General features: G+C 41.1%; 1 protein-coding gene across 1 annotated transcript; it reads right to left on the bottom strand.

Annotated features, from left to right (window-relative positions):
* Positions 1-2,982: 2,982 nt before the first annotated feature.
* On the bottom strand, positions 2,983-6,655 carry LOC132958597 (E3 ubiquitin-protein ligase TRIM21-like). The gene is made up of 9 exons (XM_061031545.1): positions 6,506-6,655; positions 6,347-6,426; positions 6,112-6,216; positions 5,842-5,937; positions 5,658-5,761; positions 5,439-5,547; positions 5,210-5,348; positions 5,094-5,120; positions 2,983-4,574 (listed from the first exon to the last, which is right to left on the bottom strand). The coding sequence occupies exons 1-9, from the start codon at positions 6,621-6,623 to the stop codon at positions 4,036-4,038; spliced, it is 1,317 nt and encodes a 438-aa protein (XP_060887528.1). The 5' UTR covers positions 6,624-6,655; the 3' UTR covers positions 2,983-4,035.
* Between the last annotated feature and the right edge of the window lie 10,195 nt (positions 6,656-16,850).

Raw genomic sequence — 16,850 nt, 5'->3', positions numbered from 1 at the left:
GTCGACAGGATCTAATTTGGAAATATTGCAATTCGTGTCGGAGTAAACGTCGTACAGCTTCATGGTTGATGCACTCATGCAGAAGTCGCCTTGACTCTCAGGAGCATCTTGCACGAGGCGGCCTAAGTCGGTGCAGATATGCCTGACAGCGATCGGTTTGGCGTCAATGAAGGACTGCTTCGGAGTTCTGCCACAGAGGTCATTGAGCCGAAGGTAGCTATGTTAAAAGCAGAAAAGGCAGACACTGGCATTATTCTGTATTTCTTGGACACATATTCAAGTTTATCTTTTTTTTGTGTCTTTCTGCTTTTCTCTCTTTTTATCTCAATCATTGATTGAAGAACATAAGCAGTAAAAATCCAGAGAATAATACGGTCATTTTGAGTGACAACATTCTTATTAATAACTAGTTAATTATGGTCGGACAAAAGCTAATGTTAGCATTCAGCCACTTAGTGTCTAATATATATCATTAAGATAGGAAGTCACTGAAAGCTAATTCTACTGTTTGGAAGTGTGACATGATGTCACAATTAAAGCAGCATTCATTATTTTTAAAGTGAATGCTGGGAAGCTGGGAATTTACTTCCAACCAAACGTTACGTTAGCCAGGAATGAATCACATGCTAACAGCTGTTGGTTGAAAGTAGCTAACAGTTTAGCAAAAATCTTGTTATATTTTGACATTCGGCTTTTTTACAATCCAGATTTTCTCTAGAAATGGTTGCCTTTAGTTGCTTATCCATCAAGAAATAGTGAAAATATTAGAATTTGCTGGATACCCTTCATTTAAATGACTTACAACGCGGAACACAGCAGTAAAAATGATTGTAGTTTTCAGCTTCCCACACTGAGCGTGACTTCCGAGGAAAGTAGCCGCCATGTAAAAACAAGACTTATAGAATACCAGAATACATTTTGCTCTTTCAAATGGAAATCATTGAATGGATCTTGAAGCTTACCTTGCCCATTCTTCAAGGGAGTCCCTGGGAAATTGCTTTGAGATGATGTGTCGTTTGGCGAAAGTGTTGTATGCCCTGATGTCGCTCTGCAGAACACAGGGCTTTAGAGCAGGCTTTGTCATGTGCACCTCGTGAATGAGAAATACAACGAAGATGATGGTGGTCAGGAAAACGACCTTCATGTTGTCTAAATGGAGAAAAAGAAGAATTCTTAAAATGCGACTTTGAGCAAGATAATGTACTCGAAGTGACAAAAAGATATGTGGGGTCATTTACATGAACTGTCTGAAATCAGCATTCACCAACCTACAGAGATAGTGTTAAATAACACAGAATAACCTTCTTGATTAAAGGAAGATTGGCAACAAAACAAACTGCTGTTTGGCGACACCTTAGCTATTCTGAAGCCTCCGCTCTTCTACAGCGACACACCTCCAACCCCCCCCCCCCCCCCCCCCCCCTCCACTTCAGTTCGCATAATCGAGTTTAGCACAAGCAGCGGACAAATTTGTCCTCGGCCCGAGCTGCAATTGCCTGTGTCCTGCATTGTTGTATTAGCAGGCTAATGTTAGCACGTTTTAGCTTGTAGCTTCACATTGCATTTAAATTGACACAAATTGACCGTGATCTAAAAATGCTAGACATTCAAATAATCAGTGAGTATGTTCTTCTTCTTCTCTCTAGTCCTTGACTAAAACAGATTTTATACACAAGGGGAGGAGCCGGCCTCTTCCTGTCCATGTAAACATGATGTAAACATGACTCTAACAACAACACAGCCAGCTGGACTCGAGCTTATCACTCATTGTAGACAGTCATGACTCAGAGAGAAGTTTAAATAAGACATGCTAGATTTCTGTTGTGTGTAAAATGTCGCTCATTCGTCTTTTAATATCACATGTCGAAATGTTTGTTCAGTAGCTTTTAATCATCTTCATTAATGTAGTCGTTTTTTTATTTAAACTTCTAAAAAGCAGAATTGTAGCCTTAAAATGATGTAGTAAAATAGAGAGATTTCTCATCTTTCTCTGTTGCTGAGTTGGTCAGGAGAGGATAAAACACCTGATGTTCTCTAATAGAGGACCATACATGATTCTCCCCTTTTAAACATCTTCTTGACTAGCTCCTGTTTCACATCAACCAATCATGTACTGTACCTGTGATGTCACAATGACTCAGTTTTCTTTAGAACTAGGAGGAACGATGTCATGATGGAGTGATACAACATTTGGGTTGATGTCACAGATATGTTTAAGAACTGACGAAGGTCAATGTGAGAGTCATGAGCATTTCGTTAACATCGAACAATCACGCAGTTTATCTGTATGTATCATAATGTGCAGTACTGCGTCCCATATCTCGTCCAATAATTTCAAATAATGTGGAGAACAAGTTATAATAAATGTTTGATTATCGGAGTGCAATGTTCATAGCTAGTGCAATGTTTGTTAGCATGTGCTAAGTTTGTCTTTCCAACAGTTCTCCCTTGAAAAATAGGTTTTTAATCTTCTTTAACCAACCTGGTTAAATAAGGTAAGTAATTAAAACAATGTGCAATGTTCATAACCGAGTTTAATGCCATACTGTTGTACTTTACTAAACTTATCATACCTTTATTTATATCCTTTTTTAGGTAATGCTTCTTTGAATTAAACTCTTATCAATTCAACACTTTGTTATACACTTTATGTTTTTGTATTTTTTCCACATATCTGATGTTTCTTGAAACATGAAAGCACCCTGACACCAGAATTTAATTTCTGCGTTCTTTAAATCTTTTCTTAACTCATCATCTTCCGCCTATGTTCCAGGATACTCTGTTTCATACTTGTATGACTATAGATGCATTACAAACAACCTTGTCATTGACCTAGGTATGAACTAACTGAAATACCAGTGAAAAGGGAGTCATCATCCTGAGGGTTGGAGTTTGCAGAAAGTTAAAAACATGTTGACACAGGAATGATGAAACGGATGGATATGCACCGAGTGAAAAATAGAAGTGGACATAGTTCCCAAAAATGTTGTAGAAATATATTTAATAGTCAAATATACAAAAACCAACAGAGAGACCCATTTCAAATGATTTGTAGATTGGTTAATCCACTTACAGTAAAGTACAATAAAATCCACTTCTTTTTGGTTATTTGATACATTTCAGCATCATGTCAGCAACCTCACACATGTAAAATATATACAACATCAAACTAAAATAAGAATTAAAATATCTTCACCAATGTATGATCAGGAATGAAATAATTTAAAAATACACCGTGTAAACAAGGACAGCTTAGAAAGAACACCACAGATGACCAGGACGGACAAACTTTTATGAAACGTAAATAAAGCGATTTCAGGAATTATAATGCCACTGTAAAATCCGACGCTAAATCCATGTTTATACATTTCTTTGGAGGTTGTATATGACTGTGCTTTTATCTCTAAATCAATCTCTAATTATAAACACGTCTTGCCTTACGCTGATTAAATGTGAATATACACGTTTGAGAAAGAAGGAGGGATTTCTCCAGATAATAATGTAATATATTCGAAGAAAAACTGGCTTTCGATTTCAGTAGTTCAAGGTAACGTTTTAGGGGACTAGAAAATAGAGCCCGACCGATAAATCGGCTGGCTGATAATATCGGCCGATATATCAGCATATCAAGAGACTATCGGCTAATTTTGTCTCTGATGTGACGAGGATTATTCTATTCAAGTTGACCATTTATTTTTGCATAGTTTATTTTTTACAATTGTTTAATTAAAAATTTCTAAATTAGTGTTTCAGTACACTGTTTTTATTTTTATTTTTTTTAAAGATTTATTTTTGGGCTTTTGTGCCTTTAATTGAGAAATAGGACACAATAGGATCAACACAATAAGTGTTTATCCATATCAATAAATCTTTAAAAATCTAAGATAGATCTAGAAAGATATCGGTCGGTATTTCAGTATCGGAATTTTCCCCCTCGAATATCAGTAACGATATCGGCCCCAAGCAGAGCCGTTCTCAGTCTCCGTGCATTTCGTACCAGGTGAAGAACACGCGCTTACTAGACGTACTCTCCGACTAATTCACAGCCGAGATAATGAGAGGAGCAGAGTTTTTCCCGTTTTCTTTAAGATGTGGGCTAAAATAAGGCACAATCTCACCGTTGAACAAACACCCAGTAAATGAGTAGATGTGAGATTTCGCCATCACATTGTAAAAGGACACAAGACCCTCCTCGTAATCCACAAACACTCCCACCTTCTGAGGTTTCTCGGTAAGGGCGAGGCTGGCCGGGGGAGTTGCCATTGCTGCGTAATTCTCATTTTCATAATGCACAGTAACCCAGTAACCATTATCGGGGGTCAGCGATAGTTCACCCTTGCGGTTTGCGTCCCCTCTTGCTACACCCAGATCCCAACCGGTCTTGTTTCTGACCTCCACCTCCCAGTAGGACTTCCCAGAGGGGAACCTGTTGAGCCCCAGGACGCTGCTGAACACGTCAAACCTCTCTGGAGAGTAAGGAACTCTCTGATCCTTTCCTCCCTCTGTCACTTTCTTCCCATCGAGGGAAAGCTCAAGGAATGGATGAGCAGTGGCCGGGTCCAGCTTCACATCCACTGCAGATTACAACAGAAAGAGATCCGTGAAAAAGAAAGAGAAACCTTTGGAATAACAAGAAAATTCTCCTATGCTTCACAAAGTAAAACATTTTAACTGAGAGTAGAACATTTGCAATGTTTTTGTCCTTAAATAAAATCCTTTTCCCAGTGGATTAAACATCATTAACATCGTTTGAACTGGTATGCAAATGTTATGCGTAAAGGTAATTTTTTTGCTGTGGAAGGCCTTTTCACATTTATTTTATTTTTTAAATATTATTTTCAGTTTGGTCGTGTTACACAGACAACTCGATAAAACCCAGGGAGAACGTCTCTCTACCTCTGAAGGTGAGATAATGAGTCAGCACGGAGCATTGGAGACCTACACCTGGGCTGTATCCAAGCCAGTCAGACACACACAAACCTGACTGCAGTGAATCGATTCTCCCACTAGTCTCACTGAGTTGAAAAAGTGAGCACTCACAGCATTTTCCTGTCTACAAAGTTTTTTGTAAGAGCTGATTTTGAGTCACACACCTGCAAATTTGGAAGTCCTCCTGAGTTCTGTTGAAAGAGAGTTGATATTAAAACCGGTGATAATGAATTAAATGATGACTTTGTTGTGATTATAAAGCTACAATATAAGAACTCACCAGTAGAGGAGAGTTGCTCTAGTTTCTTCTGAATGTTTTTTATCATGTTTGAAGTGGTAGTTCTGAGTGTACCGAAGGCGAATGATGTGTCGACGGTCACAGTTTTCCAAGAGTCATCCAGGCATGTGAGAGGAGAAACCTGGGATCAAGAAAAAAAATAAGTGAAGACTTGCTCAAGTTTTAAGGGTCAAATCTAAAAAAAATGGGATTTCAGATCCTCTGGGCTCACCTGCAAGTCTTGGTTCTGTTCCAGCTCCTCAATGGCCTTTTTGAGTTGGTCCGTTTCCTTTTCCAGTTTCTCGACAAAGACTTGTGTTTCTCCCTTTACTCTGTCTCTCCTGGACCAAACATTGACTACATTAGTCTTAGCAAACTATACTGTACAATGAATGCATATGGTGCTTTCTACACATTAGTGTTTCTTATTCAGAACCAAGACATGACCGACCTCTCCTCCAGAGGTTTCAGGGCTTTGTCCCAAGCCTCCTTCACGTCTCTCATCACATCCGAGAACACATTGTTTATCTCCAGCCATTCAGTATCCAAGCTGACCTGAACACAACAACACGCTTTGTATATCATATTATATGGATCAAACAAAAATCTAGAATAAAATAATTGCCACAGCCTACCTTGCATTGCTTTGAAGATAATTTGACTTCGGCCATCTTTTTTTCTATCGTCTGAATTTTCAGCTGTAAATCTGCCCTTATCGCGTCGTGCCTTTCCTTGAAAAAAAAAGAAATAAAACATTTGCACGGATTGTAACGATTTGTAATGTGAGTGTGGCTGGTCTGCCCTGTGATTGGTAGGAACAGTCCAGGGTGTACCCCGCCTATCGCCCAATGACTGCTGGGATCGGCTCCAGCACCATGGAGCTAGTTCCGTCTTTAGTCGAGTACCTTTGCTAGTTGTCGTTCATTCCTCTGTCTCTCTGTGTCTTTCGGTCGGACGGCTCTTTCCTGAGATGCAGTTGTTGGAGTATTAACACCAATTTGCTGCTCCAGCTGAGGGAAAGAAAACAACAAGTGCAAGCAACGTTTTTTTATTTGGATAGTTTTACAAATAATTCTAAGGTTATGAAACAGAATCTGCTCTTCAGCAGGACATTTAAGCTAATGGAGAATCTGCTGTTACCTGCAATGCACCAGTGTGGAAACCAAGGTTTCGACGAGCTCTGCTTGTGGTATTAAAAGCCGGTGGTGGAGTTTGAAACACTGCAGAGGAAGACAATGCTTATTGTCAAACTAGGCTCTTTTGTATTCATATTAACATTTTGGAATTATTTTGGCATACACTGTTGGTTTGTCGCCTCCGATACGACCTCTGCAGCTGCAGACTTTGCTGGCGCGCCGGGGTTCAGAGGCGTGCCGGGGTTCAGAGGCGTGCCGGGGTTCAGAGGCGCCAGTGACATGGAGAGAGGCTGTTGAAGGGGAGAACAGTGTTACTGGATTCTACTCATTTAAAGGCTTTATATGCAATTTTTTGATTGAGCTGTTCACTCTCTTGGATTCTCACTCTGTTTGGAGTCATTTGGGGGACATGACTGTTATATCGGAATTGTTCGTTCTCAGGGATACTCATGGGCAATATAATCTGATTTTATTTACCTCTCTGTTGGCGTTTGGTCTGCTTTCCCCTCGATGAGTTCCCCAAACATTTATCCACATGTTCTGTTCACCCTCTGAAAATAAGAAAATATTGCTTTTCCTTCTGTTTTCATTTACTTGTGAAGATATGTGAAGTTAACGTTGGTATACGTGGGTGAAAGTAATGACAAATGTCCCTCAGGGTTTCTTAAGTGCATGTGATCCTTTCGGGGGGGGGGGGGGGGGGGTTATGGGTCTTGTTTCCCTCCCCCACACCTCACCTTCCTTAAGGACAGGAACCATGACAGAAAAAGAACAGATTTAGTAGTGAACCACTCACCAGACTTGGTAAAAGTTGAAAAACGGTCCTCAAAATGCTCTGGCATTTTGATTGGAGGTCCTCCAAAAGTCATTTGGGGGACATGACTGTTATATCGGAATTGTTCGTTCTCAGGGATACTCATTCCCTTCGGCGTGCATCCTTTCTTCCCCTGGTGAATCCTCAGGCCCTGATAGCTCGTGACTTTGGACCAGCCACAGCTGCAAACCTGGAGGCTCATGTCTGAAGTCTCTGATTATCTGTGGAAGGTAAATACATGTTTTTAATCAGTAAGTCAATCAGAATGGAGAATCTATATACATATTTAAATGTATACATTCAAATAAATTAAAAACACCTCGTCCTTTCCCCTCTTACAAAAGTCATTTGGGGGACATGACTGTTATATCGGAATTGTTCGTTCTCAGGGATACTCATTCCCTTCGGCGTGCATCCTTTCTTCCCCTGGTGAATCCTCAGGCCCTGATAGCTCGTGACTTTGGACCAGCCACAGCTGCAAACCTGGAGGCTCATGTCTGAAGTCTCTGATTATCTGTGGGAGGTAAATACATGTTTTTAATCAGTAAGTCAATCAGAATGGAGAATCTATATACATATTTAAATGTATACATTCAAATAAATTAAAAACACCTCGTCCTTTCCCCTGTACCAACCTTTTCAATGTTCACATTTTTTGTAATTAAGCTAAAAACCATCAAAATTGAAATGAAAAAATATTGGAGGAGAAATAAAACACCAGCGAGATTCTGATGTGATTTATTCTGAGTTCTTTTTTTTATTTCTTCAGATCTAATGTTTGCATTCATAGTCACTTTTATGTCATTGATTTATTTGTTAACTTAATGTCCTGTCTCGAGTCAGCGTGAGGCTGGGAATAACCGGGGATTTGTCGCCCTCTTGTTGTACTGACTATGTATTACAGTCAGACACACACAAAAAGAAAAATGACAAAAATCTGTACAGGAAACTTGGTGTCGGTCATTATGGATAAGAAAGCCTTGATAGTGTATCATAAACTTAGATAAAAACAAGGTTTGGATGAGAATGAACTTTATTGAACTTAAAGGGAATTACACATCACAGAAGCACAGGAAAAGAGAGATACAAGATAAAGAAAAAACATGTAGCAGTCAAAATATGAGGAAGTACTCTACTCTCTGTTTTCCTGGTAGACGTCCCTCCTTCGCTAGCGAGAATAAAAATGGCGGACCTGCCCAAAAATTTGGCTCTAGGCTGGGGGTGGAGTCCATGGGAGGAGATACCAGGGGAGGGGAGGCTTTTTTTTTTTTTTTTTTTAAACCAGAATCCCACTGTGACATCACAAGTTGATGGGAATCTGAAACAGAGCATTTTTCTCTGTGTTGTAAGACTTATGTAGACCACAAAAAAAGGACTGGATGGAGTCAGTAAGACACTCAGGTTAGCCCAAATATATGTTCAAAAACACTTTAACAGTGGATTTTTCATAATATGTCCCCTTTAATGTGTGGATTGTCTGTCTCTACATGTCTGCCCTGTCCAGCCCCCCTCCCCCGTTAGTTTCTATTCAGTTTCTATTACTAAGAAGTAAAAGAGGATATGACACTTTTTTTGACACCACGTCAGCTGTTAGGTTTCATTAGGTTGAAACAGATAATTGTATGTTACACACACACACACCCATGCTGTCTTGGCCGCGTTTTCAAACACACCCCGAAACCTGCACTGTATTTGCATTACTGCTTTGCGTATCACTCTTAACCCTCAGGCGCTATTTCTGTTCCCACACTGTCATTTGTTTGCACTGTCAATCCTTCCAGTGTCACCGGCACACTGTTGACTCAGCGACAGAAGGGATGAATGAATTGAGCTCTAACAACATTTAAACATCTCTTCAATTCAGGAGGATTTCTTTCCAAGGCATAAAGTGTTTGTCATAACATTTTCTTCTTCAACATAGGACGCGGGGTACGCGGGGTACAAGTACAGGGTTCTGAGGGTGAAGTCAGGGACAATTGAAAGCATCAGCTTTAAGAACATTTAAACTAATTGTACCCCTTTTTTGGGGGGATATGTGGATTGTCCATTAACTTTAGCAGTCTGTACCTTTTGTTTTGAATTGTCTCCTGCAGCGTTAAACAACTCGAAGCCGTGTGGAGCTTTTAGATGGATGTGCACACGTCGAGGTGTCTCGGAGGATTTTAAACCCAATCAAAGACCTTCGATCGTCCTGTCAGTCAAAGCACTCGAGAGGGAGATAGAGAGCTGGTCATAAGCCCCGTCTAAACTTTCAGTGAGAGGTTTAATGTCTATTGAAAAGTTCTGAAATCTCGTATAAAACTGAACATCACAATGCATTCATAAAATGTGCTTTTGTGCAGCTTATAGTATGACGTCATCAATTAGAATAACTTCTCTCAGCAACCCAAACATTTTTTTTAAATGATTTGATATTTGGTTGTAAGTTATTTTCATTTGAATACACATCTCATAAAAAAAGTTGAAACATCGCTCTCCGGCAGCTTACCTTGTCCTCGGTTACCTCGATGCTCCTCTCCGTGATCTGACTCTCGTTTTCCTATTTGTCTCTTTATCCGTGCGCTGTGAGAAGTTTTAGTTTCGTTTCAGCTTAAACAATCAGGAGGCTTCTCTGTCATTGGCTTGCACCTGCATGGTTTACACAATAAACTGGCACTCTTACACAAGACCTGACATGACATGACCTATAAAATGTCAAGCTTAAAAGTACTAAATGAAGGTGTGTGTGTGTGTGTGTGTGTGTGTGTGTGTGTGTGTGTGTGTGTGTGTGTGGTGGTGGTGGTGGTGGTGGTGGTGGTGGGGGAGTGAGGGGGGGGGGGGGGGGGGGGGGGGTCTGTGAACTGACCACAAAAAAAGAAGAAAAAAGGAATCTATGTTAAAAATGTATGAAACATGAAAAAATAGATAGATACACAATAACAATAGTAATATTTTTTATTTATAAAGCACCTTTAAAGGTCACATTTTATGCAAAATACACTTCATCATCCTTCTACTATTTTTATTATTAATATTATTATTATTATTTTTTTTAATTTTTTTATGTTTCTACTAATATGTGTCTAAATAGTGCGTCTACAGACCCCCAAATGATAGATAGATACATAGATAGATAGATACATAGATACATAGATAGATAGATAGATACATAGATAGATAGATAGATAGATAGATAGATACATAGATAGATAGATAGATAGATAGATAGATAGATAGATAGATACATAGATAGATAGATAGATAGATAGATAGATAGATACATAGATAGATAGATAGATACATAGATAGATTTTCCCTTATGTCCACCACTTCATACACCAACATTTGTTTTGGTTATTGTTGAAAATGTCCCGTAACTCCAAGAGGCTGGAAAATAATCCCTGTTGTCGTTGTTGTCGTCTTGGCAACACATTTTCTTTCCATCAGCTGGTGGTTGGATATCAGCTTCATGTCCCCTAGAGCTGAGATGAGACAACAAATACAATGTTCAAAAATCTGTGTTAGAGGTTCAAACTCAAACTTAGTGTGTTATTAGAAGATTTGAGGCACAACTACGACACATAAATACTTTTCTTTATAGATATTTCACTGACTTTCCATGTATCCCTCTTAATTACATGTAAATGGTAAATGGACTTGAGCTTGTAAAGAGCTTTTCTAGTCTTCTGACTACTCAAAGAGCTTTTACACCTCAGGTCACACCTACACATTCACACACTGATGGTAGAGGCTGCTGTGCAAAGTGACCATCAGAAGTAATCCCTATCACACACATTCATACACTGCAAATGAAGCAGTAGGAGCAACCTGGGGTTAAGTGTTTTGCCCAAGGACAGATGAGATGAAGGACTCTACTAACTGTGCCACAGCCTCCCAAGTAGAACCCCATTCCCTAAAAGGCTGGGGCGCTGTGGGAAATGAAATCCAAAACAGAATGTCATGACTTGCAAAACATTGAAACCCAATATTAGACCGAAAAATAGCACTAAGACATCATGTCAACTTGTGAAAGTCAAAAGTGTCTTTCTGGAAAAACCTTCCAAAAGGTTGGGGCAATGACAGCCTCTTACCTACACCTTCAATATAGGAAGCACATCTGTTCTTCACATGCTTACTGTCTCAACATTTCATCCCCCCGCCCCCGGTATAAATGTATTCTTTTTACTATCTTGCACAATTAATGTGGTTTACCTCTTCAAATCTGTGATTCTAGACCCATGCAGAAAAATCTCATCTCTGTATTTCAGGTATTTCATTCTGAACCAGAAAGTGTTGGACAAACCAAAAGAGAGGTCGACATCCCATGAGCACCATTACTAGCATTGCTATCAATGTTACTTTTTTACAATGTTTACTCAACCTTTTACTGATGGTTGACTGATTGCCCCAGAAAGCAATCTTGTAATTCCTACCTCCTTTCTGGGAGTCATTCCCTTAGGGTGCATCGCTTCCCACTGTTGGGCCACGCAGGCTTAGGACAGTCTGTGCCTTTGAGTTATTTACTGAGATCACAAAAGAGGCCTTTAAAGGACTCTTTATCCCAGAATCCCCTGCGGTACTTCACACCTACGTGTGACGTAAAGGGGGGGACCGGGACCTGAGGTAAACCCACAGGCAGCTCCAGTCTTTAAAAGCAATCACCTGGCATTGCTTCCTTCTCTTCAAGTGTGGTCTGCCGACACCAGAGGATACCCTCTCCAACAAGATGGACTCCAGCATTCGAGACAAAGCCTTTCCTTCTCTTGACTTACATAGGTTAAACTTCAGAGCTGATCTCCTAGCTCAGTATAGGTAGCTCTTCACATGCTGAATTCAAGCATCAGAGGATTCAGCTGACTACTTCCATGGCATATTTTTAGGAGTTTTGGGCGCAATCAGATGCTATCAGGTTCGAGCAAAAAGAAGAGTTTCTTTCCTTTGATTTTTCGTAAGACGTCATTGAACGCAACTGGACAGGAGCGCTGAAGGAAGCCCACTGATCCCTGAATCCACAAGGACACATAAAGAACTCGGCTCCTGCAACCAGAAGACCCTATAGAGCAACGCTCGGGTCGAAGATCTGAATCCCGCTACCCTCTTCCTACATCTGCCACGAAGGAACCCTGCCTGAATCTGATGATTCAACATTCAACAGAGTGACGATCTAACCAACTTTGCAACGATCACCAGGAGTTACCCCAAGTAAGAGCTTTGGTCTGGGCAGAAATAGTTTCAGAAATAGTTATGTTTCTTTTATAACCACTGATAATTATGCATCATTGTTGACGAGACGTCACATTCTGTTTATTATCTGTTGTAAGCTGCTGCATTTGTTTTATTGTGATGAACTGCTGTGTTCACCTATGTGTGTAATGCTATGCTAGTTTACCTTCAGTCAACGGCTTTCACAATCAGAAAGACCAGTGTACCCGCCGTTGAATCAAAGTCCGGCCACTGGCTTTCTGGTGTTTAAGTAACAGTTACTGAACTCAGCTCAGAGAGCTCAAAACTATTTCAAAAGGCAGCCACACGGCTTCCTTTGTTGTCCACCATTTTGTCCACATGTGACGAAGTCACATCGTGCATTGTCTCTCTCCACCATCTTGTTTTCTCTCTCTCTCTCTCTCTCTCTCTCTCTCCTACACACACACACACACACACACACACACACACACACACATTTACACCTCATTCACAAGCCTTGCTTGGTAATGTTTGTTGCTTAGATTAGTTTGTAATAGTTATTTGTTTGATTAAGTTCATTGATTTTGGATTGATGTTGCTTTGTTTAAATAAATTCTGTTATAATTTAAGAGAGCAGTTGTTTGTGATTACTGGTGTATTTGCATTGTGATATAAGCTGGGTGCGAAGGCTTTGTGTACGGATTTCACGCCTTCAATTTATTAAATATAGTTATTAATTATTAATAATATTAGTAATTAAATAACTAATCTGAGACTGATTTGAGTGATATTTTGGTTATATTTCCCTGAGTACAGGGTGGTGCCCCAAAACGAGATTAAACATAGTTTGATGATATTTTATTTATATTATTAATAATTAGAAATAATTATTAAAGAATATAACCAAAGTTGACTTGATACAACCCCAACAAATGGTGCCCCGTGTGAGGCCTTCAATAAACCAGCTTTATTGCCCTGTAAATGCACAGTAATCCAAATTTTTAATCCTAAAAGAGATTTTTCGTGAGGAAAAATTGTCTTTTCTTTTGAAGATTTACTTTTCTTGCTTGTTGTTTATTCAAAACAGACAGCAAGCTGTGGCTTAGTTTATGTTGTTGAACATAATGATGCAGCCAGGGCGACTTTCTTAATGAACTAGTTTGTTGCTTTAATCCAGAGTTTTATCCTGAAGTAATTCTTCTAAAGAAAGGTATTTGTTGTGAACATTCTCATTTTAAGCAAAGTAGACATCAAGTTGTGTTTAGTTGTGTTTTGGTGAGTTGAGTAGTTTTAATTTTTTTGTGCTCTTTGTTGTTTGAGACAACAATTTAGCAATTTTTCTAGTTGAGAGTGTAACCTCATAATTGTTGCATAGCCAGCTGTCCGAGAGGTGTGAGTTCCTCCCATCCTTTGAGGACTTGAGGTGTGAATCCCCTCTCCTAGCTTCCAGGATAGACTGCAGTGATCAGTTGGGAAACCTAGATAAGATTTGCTCTGGTGTTGATCTAGCTTTGTTTAGCTTAGCGGCTTTCTTAACAGTAATCCACTGTGGTTCCATTTTATCACGTAAAATGTTTACCAAGACCCTAGGTGAGCCGGGAGCTGAGACTCCTTTTGGATCAGACAACGCAGCACTGCAAGAAACTGTTGCCAGTCTGACGCACCTCTCCTTAGAGGAGATAGCCGACCTAAATAGCTATTCAATTAGCATTTGTGATAAGAAGTTAAAGGAGCTCGTTGATCAGGCCAACCACCAAGCCAGGAAACCCCAAAGCATAATCCTGAATGTTCTTGGGCAACTCCTCCCTCTTCCCCAACGCAAGTCCTCCTGCAGCAAACCCAGCTGCAAGTAGAGAAAGAAGCCCTGCAGAACCACATCCAATCTCTGTTGGCAGAAAATACATTTATTCGTCAGCAATTCAAAACTGCTGAGCAGGAAGTGCTGGATGTGTTTGACGTTATTCAGAAATTGGCATAGGTATGCATGGAGCAAGACATATTGTCAGAATATGGCTCTGATCTTGAACCAAGCCCCTCAAGAGATCAAACAACCCTGCCGAAAAAGCTCAATAAAGAACCGAGCAGCCAGGATAACCCAAGGACTAAGAAAATTAGTCTTGTCTTCCCTGCCATTCCTGGAAACAAAGACTTTGACTGTGGAGCCCCTCCCTTTGGGGAAACGCCCCAGTCCCCCGACAGCTGTGACACCTTTTCACACCTTCACAGGTTTGAATCACCACATAGGGAGGGGGGTGACTTCTCAGCCCCCAGAGGCAGAGATAACACCAACCCCCCTCCTTCTACCTGTAAGTCCACACTGCATTGTCCACAGCTGAGAAGTTCTGAAACATCAGATGAATCGGATGGCTCCTGTCCACCCAGAGATCAAAGAATGCGCATAAGGCTCATTGAATCCCTGGCGAAGGATGTAGACCGGTTTGACCCAGGTAACCCACATTTCAGCATTGATGATTACCTCAGAGAGATTAACCTGCGCCTCTGTGATCTACCTGATGCATCCACACGAGAAAAACTCAAGCTGATCTGGAAGACAACTTCCAGGAGTGTCCATGACTTCATGACTACCCTCCTGCCTGAGATCAGAGACCAGTACTCAGCACTCTGCAACGCTTTGTGCAAGGAATTCTCCACCTACACCGACCCTGTATCTGCCCCTCCTAGAGCCTTTAGTGTCTGGCACCAGAAGCACGAGGCACCCAAAGATTATTACCAGCGCCTAAAATCTGCATATTTCCAGGGACGTAATGCTCCAGGTTTGGAAGAGGACCAGACTTTCAAGTCCTTATTCCTGCACAATCTGCATGGCTGTGTGTGTTACGATGTCACCATGCATTGCTGAACACATCAGCTTGGTATGCCAGAAATCAAGAAATTTGCACAGATGGCTTGGGAAACACGCATACATCCTGGGTTTTGGAGACACAATAGTGACCTAGCACTAGAAGGCAACAAATTGCCTTATGCTATGAATAAATCTAAGAAACCGCATCACCGGCAGAATAGACAACAGAACCAGGGGGGTGAAGGAAGGAGCCAGCCACAGGGTAGTTCCCAACCTGAAGTACTGATCACCACCAGACCCGAACAGAACTCTCGGGATGGCTGAAGCCCCAGACAGAGGGGTAGGCATAACCGGAGTTCCCATGAACTTCCCAAGGATGCAGGTTCTGACAGGAGAATGGAGAACATGGTCCGGATGTGTGTGACAGAGGTGATTAGACAGTGGGAGGCCTCCAGCCCTTACAAAGAACAAGGTTCTGACTCCACAGTGGGGAGGGGGGAGTAGCCTCCACTGTAAAACCCACCAAAGTCACTCAGCATTAATGCTTTCTAGTCTCTGTTTTATGACCTGACATTGGTAGTGAGACATAATGCACATGTATATTTACACACCTACATGCCACATACACCATCCCATAGACTTACTCCTGCCCAGGCTAGGAGTTAGCCCACAAATCTACACCTGATACTCTTCTCTTTCTCTCCTCCTCTTGTCTGTTTGTTTCATTTGTTTTGTTAAAGAATGCACCTTGAGTGGCAAAGCTTTGCTAATGCCTGGTTATTTTTTATACCTAGCTTTAGCCATAATTAGACAGTCTGCCCAGATTTTGCCTCAGTGTCTGCCCAGACTGAATGCCTCTCAAAATGTATGGACTGTTGCTCACTAACTATTTGAACGTTTGTCTCCTAACACATGGACTGTTGGCCCTATTTGCCCTAAAGACTGTGACCCGCAATCCCATTCTTCAGGACAAAGGGGGGATGTTGGGCCACGCAGGCTTAGGACAGTCTGTGCCTTTGAGTTATTTACTGAGATCACAAAAGAGGCCTTTAAAGGACTCTTTATCCCAGAATCCCCTGCGGTACTTCACACCTACGTGTGACGTAAAGGGGGGGACCGGGACCTGAGGTAAACCCACAGGCAGCTCCAGTCTTTAAAAGCAATCACCAGGCATTGCTTCCTTCTCTTCAAGTGTGGTCTCCTGACACCAGAGGATACCCTCTCCAACAAGATGGACTCCAGTATTCGAGACAAAGCCTTTCCTCCTCTTGACTTACATAGGCTAAACTTCAGAGCTGATCTCCTAGCTCAGTATAGGTAGCTCTTCACATGCTGAATTCAAGCATCAGAGGATTCAGCTGACTACTTCCATGGCATATTTTTAGGAGTTTTGGGCGCAATCAGATGCTATCAGGTTCGAGCAAAAAGAAGAGTTTCTTTCCTTTGATTTTTCGTAAGACGTCATTGAACGCAACTGGACAGGAGCGCTGAAGGAAGCCCACTGATCCCTGAATCCACAAGGACACATAAAGAACTCGGCTCCTGCAACCAGAAGACCCTATAGAGCAACGCTCGGGTCAAAGATCTGAATCCCGCTACCCTCTTCCTACATCTGCCACGAAGGAACCCTGCCTGAATCTGATGATTCAACATTCAACAGAGTGACGATCTAACCAACTTTGCAACGATCACCAGGAGTTACCCCAAGTAAGAGCTTTGGTCTGGGCA

Source organism: Labrus mixtus, chromosome 23, assembly GCF_963584025.1.
Source record: "Labrus mixtus chromosome 23, fLabMix1.1, whole genome shotgun sequence".
In the NCBI taxonomy this organism is placed as follows: Eukaryota; Metazoa; Chordata; class Actinopteri; order Labriformes; family Labridae; genus Labrus; species Labrus mixtus.
The sequence above is the reverse complement of the archived record's forward strand: the minus strand, read 5'-3'. Positions and strand labels throughout refer to the sequence as shown.